Here is an 18981-nt window from a genome sequence, read left to right on the forward strand (position 1 = left end):
ACTGACAGAATGACTGCCATCTGTTGGCTCAACGGAATCTTTTTCTTTTCGTGCAGCTTTAACAAGGAACCTACCCAATGACACTTGCCTTTGCCTCCTTTTGAGGGTTTCACGGAACCGTGACATTGCATTGACGATCATGCCCAATCCTGCAGCAAGAGCGAGAGAGAGAAGAACCATCGGCTCAGTTGTGATCACGTGACGTTTGTTGTCACATACGGCTTGTATTGTAAGACCTCACTCGTTTATCAAGTTAAAATTTATTGGAAATGTTTGCTCGCCTCACGGAACACTCCGAACAAGTCACTCGCAATCCAGGGTTTTACTGTACTTTCTTTCCTGCTCTGCCTTTAACATGACTCACTAAGTAGATTTGGCCAGTTGGAAGACATGCTTTGTTTACAGAATCAAGTCCATATTTGCAGGAAGCCATCAAGCGGTTCGTCGAGTACATGTTTCATTCATAACTCTATAGGCTCTGAGTAGCAGTGAGAGTTTAAGTGGCTGTACAACATGTTGTTAGGCCTGAAATAGCTGGCTACTTCTGTTTAAATAAACTACGAACTCTTTTAGCGACAGGAGAGTCCACGTGGCTGCTTCCATGCACCGTGGCCACATTGTCCCCTAGAGCTGCAGTGTTGCTGTGTGCATGCGGTGGACCGAGGGCTTGTTTGTCTCGGCACAGCTGTGCAGACCTGAAGGTCAGGCACCCCACAGAGTCTCATTCCCGACTTTATCGTGTCGTCTCAACACTGAGATAGAGCGAGGCACGTGACTGAATCTTCCAGCAATATTAGTTGCCAGAAAGTAATTGTTATTTTGTTATACATTGCTCCTTAAAGCTGATTTTTTTTAATTAAAGTGATATTTTTACAAAGACGTTATGCTTTAAGTTCTGGCAATTGAAAGCATCAGATGTGCATTTATTAGCAAGATGATTTCATTCTGAGATACCTGGATAGTTAGATTGGGTTCAGATTTATTAATTAAAATTCTCATTGAAGACAAAACTCCCCCTTGACATTGAGAAACCCATCATGACATCTCTTAGATCATCTGTTCTTGTGCCTGTTGATGGTGCGCTTTGTAAGTAACTCATGGATCACGGACAGTAGGACGTAAAGCCAGCATTTCCAGTGTTCGGTATCCTCGTCAATCCCAACGACTGTCAGGAATTGTGTACCAAGTACTCATTCTCCTGTGACAGTACTGTACCAAGGAGCGGGGGTAGGAAGGAGTCTCTCGAGCACCTCCAGCTTCTGGAGAGCCAGATGCCAGCCTTGTCCTGAGAAGCACCTAGTCCCGCGGGAAAGGACGTTTTTGCTTATGAGGTTTTAACACCTGCTAGTGCAGGAGAGAAATCACGTTCGCCACTTGGGTTTACGAGATCCTTAACCCAGCTTAGCTTAGGGTGCTGAAAGGTTTTCTTTCTGTTCTGGCTGTTGGACCACTGGGTTGCATTTGTTTGTTTGTTTTTAGTGTTTATTTGTTGAGACAGAGAGAGACAGAACATGAGTGTGGGAGGGGCAGAGACAGAGGGAGACACAGAATCAGAAGCAGGCCTCAGTCTCTGAGCTGTCAGCACAGAGCCCGACACGGGGCTCAAACCCATGAACCGTGAGATCATGACCTGAGCTGAAGTTGGACCCCTAACCGACTGAGCCAACCAGGTGCCCCACTGGGCCCAGTTTTAAAGGCAAAGGTAGGGGAACTGTGTCTATCATTTGCTAAAATGTAAACTGAACAGACCTTCTCGGCCTTCGTGAATCGGCACATCTGAATCTGCACTGTTCTCCCTCCACCTCCACGTGGTCACATGGGATTTAAAGCTGAAGTGCAGAACTTTTATATTTAAGTTGTGTTTGTGTTTACATTTGTCTTCAAGCCTTGAGTACGCGGCCTCTTTTCCTGCGATCGGAGGTTGTCTGGAGGCTTGTTCACAGCGGCTCAGGTCACTGATGATCACCCCGGGTTTCCAGCCGCCGGCATCCTAGACAGACGAGGTGCACTGCATGTGCCCCTGTTCCTCACAGGCACGTCCAGGCCCTGCTTCTGACACCGGCTGCTTGTACACGATGAGGCTGGAGCCGCTCGTGGTGTCGGGAAGTGGCCCTGGGCATACAACATGGGGTGGGAAAGGCGAGTTCAGTTCTGCGTCGTTGAAATAACAAGTGCTGTGCGTAAACACCAGCGTGGGTGTGGAGGTTCGCCCTTTAGTGGCTGGTGGGAAGTGTGTGAGGGGGAGAGGCACCCCAGAGAGCCCTACTCGTGGGTGAGGTGGGAGAGCCGCATGTGGTAGGTGCAGCCACGTCTGTCACACAGCCATGCCTGTCTCAGTGCTGCCATGTCGGGGGCGCTTCTGCCCATCTTGTGATGGGAAGTGCTGGGGCTCAGCTAGCCTTAACCCGGGGTCCCACCTAACAGAACATTCCTCTCTGCCCTTTAAGGAATCACACGGCGATGGAATTTCTAACTGATATCATTGAGTACCACGGACCATTTTTTTTTTAATGTGCAAAACAAGCTGCTTCTCCCCACAATCCAGTTTGGGTGCTGCTCCGAGACACCCTGCCTGTGAACGTGTTCTGCAGAAGGCTCTGGGAACGCTTCCCCTCAGCAGATTGTACTGGAAACACGCTTTGTGCCAGGTCCTATGCCAGTGAAGATTTTGTAGAACATTCAACAAAAGTGCATGGGGAATCTTTTACTGCTAGGACCTGTGGCCTTAGATGGTTGTGTCACTAGCACGGACGGTTTTCCTTCCTCCCTGGGAGCCACCAGGCTGCCAAGCTCCCAGTGCCGGCCTGGTTTTAGTAGATTATCTGAGGAGCCATCAGGGTGGAGGGCACCCTTTCGTATTTTTAAACCCTAATTGTGTTTCTATAACTCGGCCGGGTCAGTGGGAGTCATTTCTAGTAGGGACACTGCCTGAGAGTGTGATGAGATTGGGAGGGTCTGTGACTTCAGGGTCCTGTCCCTGCCGAGGGCCACCCACTTCCAGTCCCCATGCGCCCAGCGATGGAGGGATCTGGAAGCTGGCCTGCCTGCCCCGAGCGCACTGACTCTGCCTGACTGCTGGCCACCCCAGAGCAGCTCTCTCCTCCACGCACCCGTTTCTACATTTACCAAGGTTAAAACAAACTTACTTTATTACGCTTTCCCTCACCTCTTCCAAGATGCCGTTTTGAGATTCAAGCCCGTTCTTTATCCACATTATATCCGGACAGAAATGCTTATTCATTATGACAGCTTTCTCCCCGGTTAAAGCAGAATGTCAACTAAAATAAACAAAGTGGAAAATCTCCCTGTACTTGCTGGAACCAGGCTTGTCTTCCTGAGCGCGGCGGGGAGTGTGTGCGGATGCGCTTCCCCAGGGAGTGTCCTGTGCTGTGGGCCCCCCGGGCCCTGCTCCGTCTGCCCGGCACCACCCCTCGCCCCGAGCTACTCTGTGTGATCCTGTCTAGGGGGACACTTTGCATCCAGGACCTGGACCCCAAATTTGGAGGCTGGTTCAGTCTGTACTTTACACAATTTCAAAGAGAGAGAACATTGCAGGGAAGAAAGACTACTTGTAAACCCGGTCATAAACACCTGAGTTCCTATGCTCCACTCTCCAGGCCTGCTGCCCTCTCTTCCCAGCCTGGCTCCTGTCCCCACACCTGTGGACATCCAGGCTGCTGGTCCTGTAGGGAGTGGGTCCTCTGATGGACCAAGCTGGGGGTCCCCTGATGGAGAGTGCTAGGGGCCCTTGGAAGATGGTGCTGGAGTGTCCTCTGATGGACGGTCCCAGGGGTTCCTCTGATGGACGGTCCTGGGGGGTCCTCTGATGGACGGTCCTGGGGGGGGTCCTCTGATGGACGGTCCTGGGGGGGGTCCTCTGGTGGACGGTCCTGGGGGGATCCTCTGGTGGACGGTCCTGGGGGGTCCTCTGATGGACGGTCCTGGGGATGTCCTCTGATGGACAGTGCAGGGGTTTCCTCTGATGGACAGTTCTGGGGGTCCTCTGATGGATAGTGCAGGGGGGTCCTCTGATGGATGGTCCTGGGGGGGGTCCTCTGATGGACTGTTCTGGGGGTCCTCTGATGGATAGTGCAGGGGGGTCCTCTGATGGATGGTCCTGGGGGGGGGGTCCTCTGATGGACTGTTCTGGGGGTCCTCTGATGGATAGTGCAGGGGGGTCCTCTGATGGACGGTCCTGGGGGGGGTCCTCTGATGGACAGTCCTGGGTGTCCTCTGATGGACAGTCCTGGGAGAGTCATCTGATGGACAGTGCAGGGGTTCCTCTGATGGATGGTGCTGGGTGTCCTCTGACGGACAGTCCTGGGAGAGTCATCTGATGGACAGTGCAGGGGGTTCTTCTGATGGATGGTCCTGGGGGGGGGGGTCCTCTGATGGACTGTTCTGGGGGTCCTCTGATGGATAGTGCAGGGGGGTCCTCTGATGGATGGTCCTGGGGGGGGGTCCTCTGATGGACTGTTCTGGGTGTCCTCTGATGGACAGTTCAGGGAAGTCCTCTGATGGATGGTCCTGGGGGGTCCTCTGATGCATCGTCCTGGGGGGATCCTCTGACGGACAGTTCTGGGCGTCCTCTGATGGACAGTGCAGGGAGGTCCTCTGATGGATGGTCCTGGGGGGGGGGTCCTCTGATGGACGGTCCTGGGGGGATCCTCTGACGGACAGTCCTGGGAGAGTCATCTGATGGACAGTCCTGGGGGGTCTTCTGATGGATGTTCCTGAAGGTCCTCTGATGGACAGTCTTGGGTATCCTCTGATGGACGGTCCTGGGGGAGTCATCTGATGGAAAGTGCAGGGGGTTCCTCTGATGGACAGTTCTGGGGGTCCTCTGATGGATGGTCCTGGGGATTCTCTGATGGACGATCCTGGGTGGCCTCTGATGGACGGTCCTGGGGGAGTCATCTGATGGACAGTGCAGGGGGTTCCTCTGATGGATGGTGCTGGGTGTCCTCTGACGGACAGTCCTGGGAGAGTCATCTGATGGACAGTGCAGGGGGTTCCTCTGATGGATGGTCGTGGGGGGGGTCCTCTGATGGACTGTTCTGGGGGTCCTCTGATGGATAGTGCAGGGGGGTCCTCTGATGGATGGTCCTGGGGGGGGGGTCCTCTGATGGACTGTTCTGGGGGTCCTCTGATGGACAGTTCAGGGAAGTCCTCTGATGGATGGTCCTGGGGGGTCCTCTGATGCATCGTCCTGGGGGGATCCTCTGACGGACAGTTCTGGGCGTCCTCTGATGGACAGTGCAGGGAGGTCCTCTGATGGATGGTCCTGGGGGGGGGGTCCTCTGATGGACGGTCCTGGGGGGATCCTCTGATGGATGGTTCTGGGGGTCCTCTGATGGACAGTCCTGGGGGGTCTTCTGATGGATGTTCCTGAAGGTCCTCTGATGGACAGTCTTGGGTATCCTCTGATGGACGGTCCTGGGGGAGTCATCTGATGGAAAGTGCAGGGGGTTCCTCTGATGGACGGTTCTGGGGGTCCTCTGATGGATGGTCCTGGGGATTCTCTGATGGACGGTCCTGGGGGAGTCATCTGATGGACAGTGCAGGGGGTTCCTCTGATAGACGGTCCTGGGGGCATCCTCTGATGGGTGGTCCTGGGGGGTGTCCTCTGATGGATGGTCATGGGAATCCTCTGGAGGACGGTTCTGGGGGTGTCCTCTGATGGGTGGTCCTGGGGATCCTCTGATGGACAGTGCAGGGGTTCCTCTGATGGGTGGTCTTGGGTGTCCTCTGATGGATGGTCCTGGGGGGGATCCTCTGATGGACGGTCCTGGGGATCCTCTGATAGACGGTCCTGGGGGTGTCCTCTGATGGACAGTCCTGGGTGTCCTCTGATGGACAGTCCTGGGAGAGTCATCTGATGGACAGTGCAGGGGTTCCTCTGATGGATGGTGCTGGGTGTCCTCTGACGGACAGTCCTGGGAGAGTCATCTGATGGACAGTGCAGGGGGTTCCTCTGATGGACAGTTCTGGGGGTCCTCTGATGGATAGTGCAGGGGGGTCCTCTGATGGATGGTCCTGGGGGGGGTCCTCTGATGGACTGTTCTGGGGGTCCTCTGATGGACAGTTCAGGGAAGTCCTCTGATGGATGGTCCTGGGGGGTCCTCTGATGCATCGTCCTGGGGGGATCCTCTGATGGACAGTTCTGGGCGTCCTCTGATGGACAGTGCAGGGAGGTCCTCTGATGGATGGTCCTGGGGGGGGGTCCTCTGATGGACAGTCCTGGGAGAGTCATCTGATGGACAGTGCAGGGGTTCCTCTGATGGACAGTTCTGGGGGTCCTCTGATGGACAGTCCTGGGGGGGGGTCCTCTGATGGACAGTCCTGGGAGAGTCGTCTGATGGACAGTTCTGGGCGTCCTCTGATGGACAGTGCAGGGAGGTCCTCTAATGGATGGTCCTGGGGGGGGGGTCCTCTGATGTACAGTCCTGGGGGGATCCTCTGATGGATGGTTCTGGGGATCCTCTGATGGACAGTTCTGGGCGTCCTCTGATGGACAGTGCAGGGAGGTCCTCTGATGGACTGTTCTGGGGGTCCTCTGATGGACAGTTCAGGGAAGTCCTCTGATGGATGGTCCTGGGGGGTCCTCTGATGCATCGTCCTGGGGGGATCCTCTGACGGACAGTTCTGGGCGTCCTCTGATGGACAGTGCAGGGAGGTCCTCTGATGGATGGTCCTGGGGGGGGGTCCTCTGATGGACGGTCCTGGGTGTCCTCTGACGGACAGTCCTGGGAGAGTCATCTGATGGACAGTGCAGGGGGTTCCTCTGATGGATGGTCCTGGGGGGGGGTCCTCTGATGGACTGTTCTGGGGGTCCTCTGATGGATAGTGCAGGGGGGTCCTCTGATGGATGGTCCTGGGGGGGGGGTCCTCTGATGGACTGTTCTGGGGGTCCTCTGATGGACAGTTCAGGGAAGTCCTCTGATGGATGGTCCTGGGGGGGTCCTCTGATGCATCGTCCTGGGGGGATCCTCTGATGGACAGTTCTGGGCGTCCTCTGATGGACAGTGCAGGGAGGTCCTCTGATGGATGGTCCTGGGGGGGGTCCTCTGATGGACAGTCCTGGGAGAGTCATCTGATGGACAGTGCAGGGAGGTCCTCTGATGGATGGTCCTGGGGGGGGGGGGGTCCTCTGATGGACAGTCCTGGGGGAGTCGTCTGATGGATGGTCCTGGGGATCCTCGGGGAACAATGCTGGGGGATCGTCTAGGGGATAGTACTGGGGGTCCTTGAGGGGACACTGCTGGCAAGGCTTCAGGGGATGGTGCTGGGGGTCCTCGGGGGACAGTGCTAGGTTGTCCTCACGCACATTCCCTTTTCTCTCTGGTGGTAATGTCAGGCTTTGTCTTTATTTTAGGTAAAATCCATTTGCAATTTAAATGAACCCCCGTGAATAATTCTTTCTTCTCTTTTTCACTTGTAGTGTTCGTGGAGAAAGTTCTGAGGAGGCTTTTCCCTAGTGTTCCCCATGGCCAAGAAAAGAGGGCACCCGTGGCTCCAGCTTCTGGAAACCCAGCCGAGAGGGTGGCCACTACGGACCTCAGGGGCAGGAGTGCCCCCACCTTGACAGGTGAGGGGCTTGCGGGGGGAGGGGGGGTCAGTGACCTGGCAGTTGTCATGTTTTGCCCTGGAGCAGGCAGCCCTGGCCTGGCTGTCAGGGGTGGTGACCCTGCACGTCCTGTATCTGGCAGTGCAAGGTCACTGTGCCCACACTGTGGACTTCAGCGTGCTCAGTGCGGAGAGAAGCTGGTGCTGGCACCTCCGTTAAAGACCAGCTTGAGTTCACTGTGCTGGGCAGAGACTGTCCTCGTCCCGGTGCAGGTGCGGAAGCAGTGTGAAGAGCTGTGGCCGGGGCGCGGGGAGGACCCCTTGTGAGAGCCAGGGAGCACGGGGCAGTGGCTGGGGCATGGGGAGGACCCCTGGCCATTTCCATGTCGTTGTCCACACCCAGGAGAAGTGAAAACACATGTTGCACAAACACTTTCACGTGGGTGTTCGCAGCAGCAACGTGTCCTTACCGTTGTCCGTGCCACCGTCCACACTGTTGTCCTCGCCACCGTCCACGCCCTTTTCCACGCCATTGCCCACACCACTGCCTGCACCGTTGTCCACACTGCTGTCCACGACACTATCCAGTTCCTGCGCCAAGCAAGTGCCCAGGGTCCTGCAGGCTTACTTTGCTCAGCTGCTGGTCCCCCGTTTGCAAAAGGAGGACCTACCAGGCATAGACACCACCGCGGTGTGCCCACCAAAGGGACGGTTGGGAATACTGGTCTCACAGAAAGAAAGCGAATTATTCTAAGGACACGCAACACATCTCTTTCCAAGTCACGTATTTGACATTCCTTTGCTTTCAGCAAAATTGAAGGCAATAGTTGAGTTATCAGCCGATCGTTAAAAATAGCTTTGTGAAGGGACGCCTGGGTGGCTCAGTTGGTTAAGTGGCTGACTTCAGCTCAGGTCACGATCTCATGGTTCGTGAGTTCAAGCCTCGCATCAGGCCCTGTGCTGATAGCTTGGAGCCTGGAGCCTTCTTTGGATTCTGTGTCTCCCTCTCTCTCTGTTCCTCCCCCACTCGCACTTGGTCTCTCTCTCAAAAATAAATAAAGATTAAAAAAAATAGTTTCGTGAAGGGGCGTCTGGGTGGCTCAGTCAGTTAAGCATCCAACTCTTAGTTTCGGCTCAGTCATGATCTCACAGTTTGTGGGTTCAAGTCTGCTTGGCATTCTCTCTCTCTCTCTCTCTCTCTGCCCCTCCCCTGCTCACGCACTCTCTCTCTCAAAATAAATAAACTTTAAAAATATTTAATAAAAAGTAATAATTTTGTTTGATGATGGATTCCTCTGTGATTTTTGGCATATTATTTACAAAGAATTCAATGAATCAAGTAATATTGCTATTTTTAAAAAGCCACATGCCGTCTTCTACCTATTTTTGTGTTCAGAGTTTCTGAGCAGTTACCTCTGTAAAATGAAACGGGTAGTGTTCCTGTAGGACCCTGTCTCGTATCAGTGACACATGTGCTTCCATACTCCTTCCCTCTCAGCAGAGAATCTTGGCCCAAGGGACTTGCTCTGTAGTGGGTAATGATTAAAAGCAGTAATTGTTACTTTGATCAATTGCCTTTTACTAATTCTAATAATGTAGAAAAATTATGTTTACCATCATAGACATTTTTTAAAGAAGACGGCTTATTTGAGAAGCATGATGCGATAAAGTTATTATATTAGGGCAAACCTGTGGGGGAGTTGGAGTTCCAGAGGACAGAAGGGTGAATGAGCCAAGAGCTTGATCACGTATCTTATTTAAGTGGCTGTGGTGCGTTGGATCCCCTTTAGACACAGCACAAGTAAGTCTTCCATATGGCGGCTCTCAAGCTCTATAACTTGTATGTACGGAGGCACCAGTTTTAAAACTTGTTTTTAGGGAATCGTGTGCCAGACCAATGCCCACCTCCATGCTGACAGGCGGGCTAGCAGGTGGCTGGGCGTCGGTCAGGTAGGTTCGTGCTGTTGAATCTGGGCTTTTTATGGGTCCGTGAAAATCAGTATGTGGAGACACATCTATGAATGCCTGGAGATGTCATGAAAACAGACAAAGCTCTTTGGTAAAAACCGCAGTTTTCCATTAAGATGTGAATATTTTCTTATAAAATCTTGATGATACGACAGCTGTCTCGGAACCCCTTCCACCCAGGTCTTTTACTTCTTAACCTTTGCCACTTCCCTGAAAGCCTGCTGTTGTATAAAAAAAAAAAAATGTAACAAATGGAGCTCAAGGGCCTTATACCCAGTGAGTAAGTTAGGCAGAGAAAGACAGGCACAGCATGATCTCACGTTTCCGTGGACGCTGAAAACCTCAAACTGAGAGAGAATGGACAGAGGTTGCTGGGGGCTGGGCTGGGGGACGGGGAGATTATGGTCACGGGAACCGACCTAAAGTTATAAGGGGGATAAGTTCTGGGGCTAACGTACAGCGTGAGGACTACAGTTAGCGATTCTGTACCGTGTACCCAACAGTTCCTGAGAATAGATGTCGTACTTATGTGAGGGGAGTGGCCATCACCTTGCAGTGTTTAAGTTGTCACATCAGTACACGGTACACCCTGAGGTTTCACAGCGTAAGTGAAGTCTTCGAACACCCTCCAGCCACGTCTCCCTCTCGTCTCCCTAGAATTTGGAAGCCCCGGTTCCCATGTAGTTTCATGCTTGCTGATACAGTGTGTATACTTTAGTATATATGTGTGCTTCCTAGGGGGCTTGTGAAACTTTATATTGATGATGGCGATTGCTGTCTATGTAGCCACTGTCCTGTGCTGTTGTGTGACTGTATGGGGATGTACCCCCCACCTCTGGTGTCTAGCAATCTGAGTTTTCGGAGCCTCGTGTGGTTTCCTCCACAGCTCTCCTTCGAGTTTCTGAGCTTCTTGGGTCTCTGGGGTTGTGATTTTCATCACGTGGGGAATGTTCCCTAACTGTTTCTTGGAGGGCTTCAAGTTCACATACGAGGCCACCTGACATTGCCCCACAGCCTACAGATGCCCTGTTGGTCCCATGCCTTGTCCTTTTCTGTGGGTTTTGTTGGACTTCCATGGGGCTAAGATGTTCTTACATCTCGGCCGGCTGGGTGCGCGTGGCCAGGCGGCAAGGCAGAAGTCCACGTGGCCGCAGAAGCTGCCGTCTGTCATCCAGTGGTGCCCCATGGAGGTCGGAAGGGGCCACCTCTCCTGTGCTCCTGCCCACCCTCCCAATTCTGTCTGGCCCTTCCCTGAGGTTGCTCTGCCCAGTGCCAGGCTGTGAGCCCCAGCCCCCGCCTGGCAGCTCCTCACAGGGGCACCCACATCACGCTCAGCAGAACACGCGAGGGTCTCCCCCTAGAGCCCCGGGCTCGCTCAATGCAGCCCGCTTCTCCCGAGGACGCTGCCCATGGCCTGCAGGCGTCGGGCCTCCCTGGACCCCAGCTGCCAGGCCCCACCCCCAATCCTCGAGCTCACTCCGCCCCAGGCCAGCATGGCCACAGTCTCATGGCTGGTTCCCTTCCTCAGAGATCAGCATCTGGAACTTGTTTCGTCAGGTTGGCCTGTCTTTGTGGTTGTTCTGGGCAGGATGGTGCACGCTTCCCACCACCCCGTCTTGACTGGAGAAGCACATCGTACGTTCTTCTGGCTTTTTTTTTTTTTTTTATTAAATTTTTTTTTTCAACGTTTATTTATTTTTGGGACAGAGAGAGACAGAGCATGAACAGGGGAGGGGCAGAGAGAGAGGGAGACACAGAGTCGGAAACAGGCTCCAGGCTCTGAGCCATCAGCCCAGAGCCTGACGCGGGGCTCGAACTCACAGACCGCGAGATCGTGACCTGGCTGAAGTCGGACGCTTAACCGACTGCGCCACCCAGGCGCCCCTCTTCTGGCTTTTCTAGAAGTAAGGATACGCTGGGTCACCATCGACCTCTCCTTTACACACGGGCGTTTCCCAAGCACGTGTCCCCAGAGAAGTAGCTTCAGGTTTGTTGTTCATTTTGCCAACTTGCCTGTCAGACTTGCACCACCCAAGTGACCTGCTAGTTCCTGTTTCCCCGGGTCCTACTCAACAGTTATTCCTGTTGAGTCAAGCTGACCCTTGAACGAGCCAGGGGTCGGGATGCCAGCCTCCAGGCAGTTGGGACTCCCAGAAATTTACCTACTGTTGACCAGAAGTCTTACCAATAACACAGTCAACTAACACATGTCTGTATATGTACTATATACTGTATTCTTACTACAGAGTCAGCTACAGACAAGGAAACGTCATTAAGAAAATTATAAGGAAGAGAAAATGTATTCATGTTATGTACTGTACGTATCAAAATAAATTTCCATATCAGTGGACCCCAGCAGCTCAAACCCATGTTGTTCATGTGGAAGGAGCCTGCACCTCATTCTACTGATGGTTAGTGAGGTAAGGAGCTCGGCGGCTTGCGCATGTGCGTAAACCATACTGTTTGCCCGTTTTCCTCTTGGGTTTTTTTTGGAGTTTATCTTACAGATTTCATTTCTTGTTGTATTCCAAATCCCAATTCTTGGCCAACTGTACACCTTCTCTCCATGGATTCTCTTAATTTTTGAAAACAACAATGTGTTCTATTGTTTAGAAGTTCATAGAACGTGGTTTCTCAGTCTTTAAGTCTGTGGTTTGTGCTGATTGTGTCTGGCTTAAGAAGTCTTCCTTGTGGCGCCTGGGTGGCTCAGTCAGTCAAGCATCCAACTCTTGATTTCAGCTCAGGTCATGATCCCAGGGTCGTGAGATGAAGCCCTATGTCGGGCTCCGTGCTGGGCGTGGACCCTGCTTGGGACTCTCTCTCCCTCTCGTATGCTCATACAGCATTATGTCCGTGGCAGACACCGCCCCGTCCCTCCCCATCCCTATAAATGTCGAAGCCCAGAGCTCGTCTCCCTTCTCTGCTCTGTGTGGGTACCAGCCGTCAGCCCATCCCGAATCTGACCCCTTCCCAAAGGAAATCATTTGCTTGACTGATGTACTTCCCTTACCTCTTAGGAGGAAAGCCTGCCTGAGTTGCATGGGCACAAGTATTGGTGGCCCCGAGACTTCCAGAAAGGGTAAAAGAACTCTATTTGAGGTGCAGGAGGAGGGGCCAGTGATACCAAGATGGCAAAGATTGTGCAGAAAATGATCTGACCCCTCACCCACCCTCAAAACTCCATTAAAATAGCTCAACTATTGTCCACATGAAACCCGCAACAGATGTTTACAGCAGCTTTGTTCGTAATTCCCAAAATGTGGAAGCAACCATGACTCCCTGCAGTGGGTAACAGGTACACTGAGGTCAGTTCAGACCCTGCAGCGGGTGGCAGGTTTGCTGAGGTCCGTTCACACCCTGGAATATTTCATGGCCTTCAAGCCGTGAAAAGACACAGAGGAGGCTTAAATGCAGATCTAAGTGAAAGAAGGCTGTCTGAGAAATCTACAAACTGCATGATTCCAACTACATGACATTGCAGAAAAGGCAAACCAGGTAGACAGGGAAAACGTGAGTGGTTGCCAGAGGCTGGGGGTGGGGGATGGCCAGGCAGAGGACAGAGGGTTTTTAGGGCAATGATGTGAGTACAGGGAATCCTGCATTGTCCAGACCCACAGAATGCACAACACCAGGAGTGACCCTCACGTGGACTGTGGACCCTGGGTGATGACAGTGTGTCCGTGTCGGATCTCTGACTGTAACAGATGTGCCCTCTGATGGGGGTGGGGGGTGCCCATATTGTTGGGGGGGGCAGTGTGTGTGTGCAGAGGGGTATAAGGGAAGTCTCTGTACCTTTCTCAATTTTGCTCTGAACCTAAAACCTCTAAAAATGTAAAGTCTTAAGTATTTTCTTAATTACTCAGCTCTCGAGGTGCTTGGGGGTGAGTGGACAATTTGTAGAAAAGGAGGATGCTGAATTTTGCGTCTGGAATGACAGGGACAAAGGAGAGGTAGGAGCCAGGCCCAGGACTGGGGCCAGAGCAGGGAAGACAAGGTGTCCCCTCCAGGACTCGTGGGGGCTCTAGGAGGGCTCTGGGCCGACCGTACCGTGTGGTCGGGGGTCAGAGCCAAGTTTCGATCATTCTACCGGAGACAGGAAGGCGGAGCTTACAGCCTGTTACTTGTGTGGGGGCTGAAAGTCTGAAGTCTGAACACCTAATGGCCACACCTGCTGTGTGTGTAATGGAAGGAAGGAACTAAACCAGTTTTTGATGGTGGCACGTGGTGTGAGGACACTGTGACAAACGTCTCTCCTTCGGTCAGTGACAGCATTTACTTGAACGTTTCAAAGCCTGGCTGTGCTGCTGGCTCTGTTCTGAGATGCTGGGTTGGACACCCGGAACCGGCTCGCACGACCGTGACCACCATTAGGAAATACAGGGGTCAAGTGTGCAAGCTTCTGAAAGCGCGTCTCCGTTACGGACAGGCCGAGGGGCCAGGGGACCCTGTAGGGACGCCTGTACATCTGAGCTCCTGTCCCGAACACATCTTCCTCCTCACAAAGTCTGTGCTGCTCCTCAGGCACAAGACAGAGTCATGGCCCCGGGCCTCTCCTCCGGCTGGCTGCCCCTGTGTCCTGTGCTCGTTTCCCTTGTGGCTCTCTGTGTGGCCATGAGCACCGCGTTACTGGCTCCCTCCCGGGCAGAGATGAGGCTGCCGTGTATCACAGTGTCCAGTGCCCCGCGGGAGGCGCTCAGCGACCTCAGTGTGAGCCACTCCAGGTCCGAATAAGGAGCTAAAAGGACAGGACGACCAGGCACGTGTTGGCGACCACCCCAGAATGGGCTCCACTTGAGTCACGCGGGTCCCCGGAACTCCCCCCAACTGCACCACTGCCCCCACACTCTCTCTGCTCACACTCCGAGTTTATTCAGAGTTTGTTCCTGTGCGTGGTCCAGTGACAGAAATGACAGTGCAGCACGGGGACCAGGGTCTGTAGTGTCATACTGCCGTGTGCTGACAGATGGTGGCCGTGCCTCTCGCAGGAGCAGGGCGCTGTGCGTACAGTGGTCGAGTCCGTATGTGGTACGCGTGAACGGATACAACACGCTCTGTCAGCTGTACGCGAAGCAACTGTGGCCAATGCCGCCCGATGTCGGAAAGAGAATGGCAGGAGGCAGGGTGGTGGGGATGCCGTTCTGGACCACGTGTATCAAGAGCCAGCAAAAAAGGTGCTCATCCTTCGGACCAGCAGTTCATCTCCAGGACTTTGTCTGAAGGAACTCATGGTCAAGTGTGCAAAGTTTGTGCAACAAGGACGGTCGTAGAAGCTGTCTGTGATAGTGAAAATTTAGAGTCAATCTCCATGTGCGAAATCTAGGACAATGGTTGAATTATAATTAAGTTATAATTTGCCAAAACGTGGCATATTATGTAGCCGTTAAAAGATCGTGTAGATGTAAATGTATCTTAATATATTTCCTCATCATGTTCTCTTAACTTCTGAATGATATGATACACGTAATATACAAATGTGTGATTATCAAATGCATGTGGCAAGATCCCATTAAGGTGTGTGTGTACACAGCATATGTGGGTTGTTCGCACACCTGGAGAAATCCCAGATTGTGCACCAAAACATCAAGAGATTCATGTTGTAACAGTGGAAGGTATGCTCTGTAGAATATTGTTTTTTCTGCTTAGTTATACTTTTACATCATTGTAAAACACAGAGGTTAGTTAATCACGGATCCTTCCTTTCTCCTGGCTGGATCTTGGGCTGTCCTGCTGCTCTGGCCAAGTGCTCGGTGTCCTGAGATCAGTGCTGACAGCAGTGGCTGGGCTTTGTGACCTGTTGGGTTTCGTGTCTCCAGTGGATGTGGTTGGGGAAGGGCCAGGGCCAGTGAGGGTCTCATCACAGTATGCCATGTTCACAGCCCCCTTGTCTCCTGCAGGTGGAGACTCCAAGGTCCCTCCTCGAAGGCGGCTCTACACGGCGAGTTTGCCTCCTGAGGGGTACGTCCCAGCCCCCCCAGAGCCGCAGGCCAGCCCGGCCTCCGAGGACAGCTCGGGCAGCGATGACGCGGGAAAAGGATGCCCCCTCTCAGGTGAGGCGTGATTCTGCATCTTAACTTCACCCAAATTTACCGCGACAGGGTCGGGGGAGCAGGTCACTGGACGGATACCCAGTGGGCTCGTTTGTGTCCTGCAATCATTAAAAGTGATGTCACAAAATTCATAGCGGCAGGAAAACAGACTTGAGGCAGGAGGAGATTTAGCTGGGACCCGACCGTGGCCGTAATCACTCATGCTGCTATTAAATGTGTCACATGTTAATGGTAGTTGTTGTGGTTTAAGTAGAACTTTTTTCTTGATTTTCCATTTTATTCAGCATTTCTGAGATTGTATATCAATTTTGTAATGATGGAAATAACTTGCTTTGCCTCACTTTTGTGAAAGAATTGAATGCCTGTCTTGCTTTTGTGGTCGAAGGTCGCGTGAACAAAAGACATACCTGCTTTGGTGGATGTGCCGATGTTACGTTAAATCCGCAAATAAGAGGTTTCACCCAGACGAGTTTCAACAAGTATAAACTCAGAAACTCTATCCTACAAATGTCAAGAGAATGTGGTTTCCTTGTACATTGATCTTTCCAAGTCTCTAATTAAAGGACCAGAAACCATAGAACCAAAAATGGGGTAGGTGAGGAATAATCTATTCATCTTTTCAAACCCTGTTGAAAATCTTTGGAATGTGATTAGTAGATAAAGGGATTATTTCATTAGGAAATTTAACTGTGTTCTTACGAGGATGAATTACTTTGGGGAGCACACTTCACCGTGTGCTCAGTCTGTTCAGTAAAAACCATGTGTCCCGTGCTGCTGTGCTCAGTCAGTTCTGGTTCACCCACAGCTGCACACAGTCGGCCCTGCCGAGGAGGCCAGCACGGGCTGGGCCACGTGAGGGACCCCAGTGCCAGAGGCTTGAGTCTGTCCTGTGACCGGTAGGCTCCGAGCTGTAGGGATGCCCTCCTAGGAAGTCGAGGTGTTTGTACGAGGTGGACGGATGCCCTGCGGGAAGCCAGCCAGCTGGCCCTGTGGTGCCGCCCTGACAGCTGTGCACTGATGAGAGCCAAAGAGAAAAGACCAGGGAAACTGAGGACCTGGGATGCATTCCTTTTAAGCTCCATGGTCACCTCATAGTTCAACGCAAATTGTGTACCGTTGACTGAAGCGTTATCACAGGGCATGTCTCTGTGAGGTGTTTGTCAGGAAAATTTGTTAGTTTGTCTCTTCCTCTGTTACCTGTTGTGGGCGTGGCCATTGTGGAGAGAACCTTCCGTGGGTCTTCCTTTCCCCGGGAAGGGAGTGATGATGTGGGGGATGGTACTTGGCCCATCACCCACCAAGGAGAGAGTGGACAGGTCTGTACCCGAGATCAGTTCTGTCCACGTTGCTCTGTCCACTGAGGCTCACCCTCACCTTCCATCTGGGCTCCCATCGACTTGGGCCCTGATGCTGTGTGGCCGGCCGTCTGCCACTCGGGTCTGCAGTTCCTCACCAGCTCCACCCACCTCCATGGGGACCACGGCTTGGCCTTAAGAGGCGGCTCTTTCTAGAGGCCCTGCGAGTCCAGGGTCCTATGTCCACTTTTCCAGAAGAGCTTTGAATACAAATCCAGGCCTGGGAAGTCCTTATCTTTCACTTTTGAACACTTGTAACTGACGTCTAAATGTTTCCAACTACTTTGTTTACTGTTTATCAGGTATTTTCTCCCTGTTCCTTGTCAGCCCAGGAAGCAGGGTGTTGGACGTGATAAAGTTGGAGAAGGCCTCCCACCAGTGGTCTCTGAAATGAAAGGCCGTGCTGTGCTGTGTGGTGGGCGTGTGGGCTGGGGTCTCGCCGAGGCCTGGGGCCCACGCTGCTGCACAGCCACACCTAGCTCCCTGTGGGGCCAGAGGACGCGCCAGGCAGAGGTGTGCAAACCTGGAAGCTGGGAGGAATCCTGAATCTTTTCATTTGCGATTTTAAGCAAAGAGAACATGAGAACTGAGATTGGAAAAAGAAGAAAAAGTCAAATCGTTACTGTTTTTCAAAGAACCACTTTAGACCATTGACTTCCATTGTGAATACCCAGGACCAGTAAGTCAATTACATAGTGACTTAGAGAACACTTAAGGAGAAAAGGGGTGACCCTGTCTTGCCTTTGTGCCCCCTTGTGGCCGCTGGGCCTGCTGCTGCCTGTATGCTCTGGGCACCCTCACCAGGACTCCTGCAGGACAGAGCTTCGGCCCAGAGCACACGGGAACCGAGGCACGTCCAGGTGTGGTACCAGAGCCAGAGTCCCCAGGCCGCCTGGGGAGCTGGCGGGAAGCCCTGGTCCTGGTCGTCCCACACCGCCTTTGGGAGCACTCGTCAGGGTCACCCCGCACCACCCCGGGGAGCCCTGGTCCTGGTCACCCCACGCTGCCCCAGGAGCCCTCGTCAGGGTCGCCCCGCACTGGCTCCATTGCAGGTGTCCCCTGGCCCTGGGGTATATCTGCACTCGGGGCTTGTGAAGTGTTGTCATTAGATCTGTTCCAGGCACACGGGTTTGCTGTAGAGACAAGAATGTGCTCTTGTCAACCCAAGTATCAACTGTGTGCTCCTTGCTCTCTGTGCAGCCTTTTTCTGTCCTGTAGGTAGTGTCTGAGTGTAACAAATACAGACTTTGAATTCTTTTAGGCTTAATATTGGTTAGGAATGGGCGGGTGGGTGGGAGCTGTCGGGAGAGGAAGTAGTGTAATCAGACTAAATGCGTACCGTCGGCCTGTAGGACCCCCTTGCATGTGAGGCACTTCAGTACCTTCTACAGCTTTAGATAAAAAGAAATCCGTGCTCCCTGTGCTCCTTACTGCCTTAGACACCCCAGCTCTTCCCATCTTGCTCACACAGTGTTGCATGTTGTTCTCAAGAAGTTGGTAAATGTGTCCATTACCGCTGGAGCGTCCCGCTGTGTCCCATTACCCCTGGAGCGGCCCGCCGTGTCCAGTACCTGTGGAGTGGCCCGCTGTCCTGTTCTTGGTTGTTTGTGTCGCTGTCCCAATGCTGAGGACACCTTCCCCAGCCTCAGGACAGCTGGGGCCTCAGGGGAAAGGGCCCCAGGTCTGCAGCACCACGTCCTGTGCGAGGGATCCTTCTGTCCTCTGGACTCACTTACCTCACCTGCCTCATGGCGGTAACAGCCCGGACTTGTGTGCCAGTTAAAGTGGGTTTACTGCAAAATTGCGCCAACATAAGCACAGCCAGCTTTTGTTCCCCGCGACACCGGAGCCTGGACTTGAGTCTTTAGTCAACGTTGGGAGGTGAGGGCAGTAATTACTTATAGAAACAGCCCGTGAGGAAAGTCTGCTCTCCGAGTTCATAATCACCAGTGGTTTCGGCCATATGGACGTGGTTTTGTTCAGATGAATCTGCAAAGTCGTTAACATTAAGTCTTGTGATCATTATTCTAATAACATGCACGAAA

At 52.9% G+C, this 18981-nt stretch overlaps 1 protein-coding gene across 4 annotated transcripts in view; it reads left to right on the forward strand.

Moving 5' to 3' along the window:
- ERICH1 (glutamate rich 1) overlaps positions 1-18981 on the forward strand; it is a 58115-nt gene that overhangs the window by 17837 nt on the left and 21297 nt on the right. For all 4 annotated transcript variants that reach the window (XM_047091081.1, XM_047091082.1, XM_047091080.1 and 1 more), the window contains 2 exons: positions 7442-7588; positions 15429-15581. In XM_047091081.1, coding sequence (XP_046947037.1) covers positions 7442-7588; positions 15429-15581 — 300 coding nt within the window. The remainder of the gene's footprint in view (positions 1-7441; positions 7589-15428; positions 15582-18981) is intronic.

The sequence above is a fragment of the Lynx rufus genome, unplaced genomic scaffold (genome assembly GCF_022079265.1).
Source record: "Lynx rufus isolate CCGP_SWC_20201006 ecotype Redwood Valley unplaced genomic scaffold, mLynRuf1.p SCAF_3, whole genome shotgun sequence".
In the NCBI taxonomy this organism is placed as follows: domain Eukaryota; kingdom Metazoa; phylum Chordata; class Mammalia; order Carnivora; family Felidae; genus Lynx; species Lynx rufus.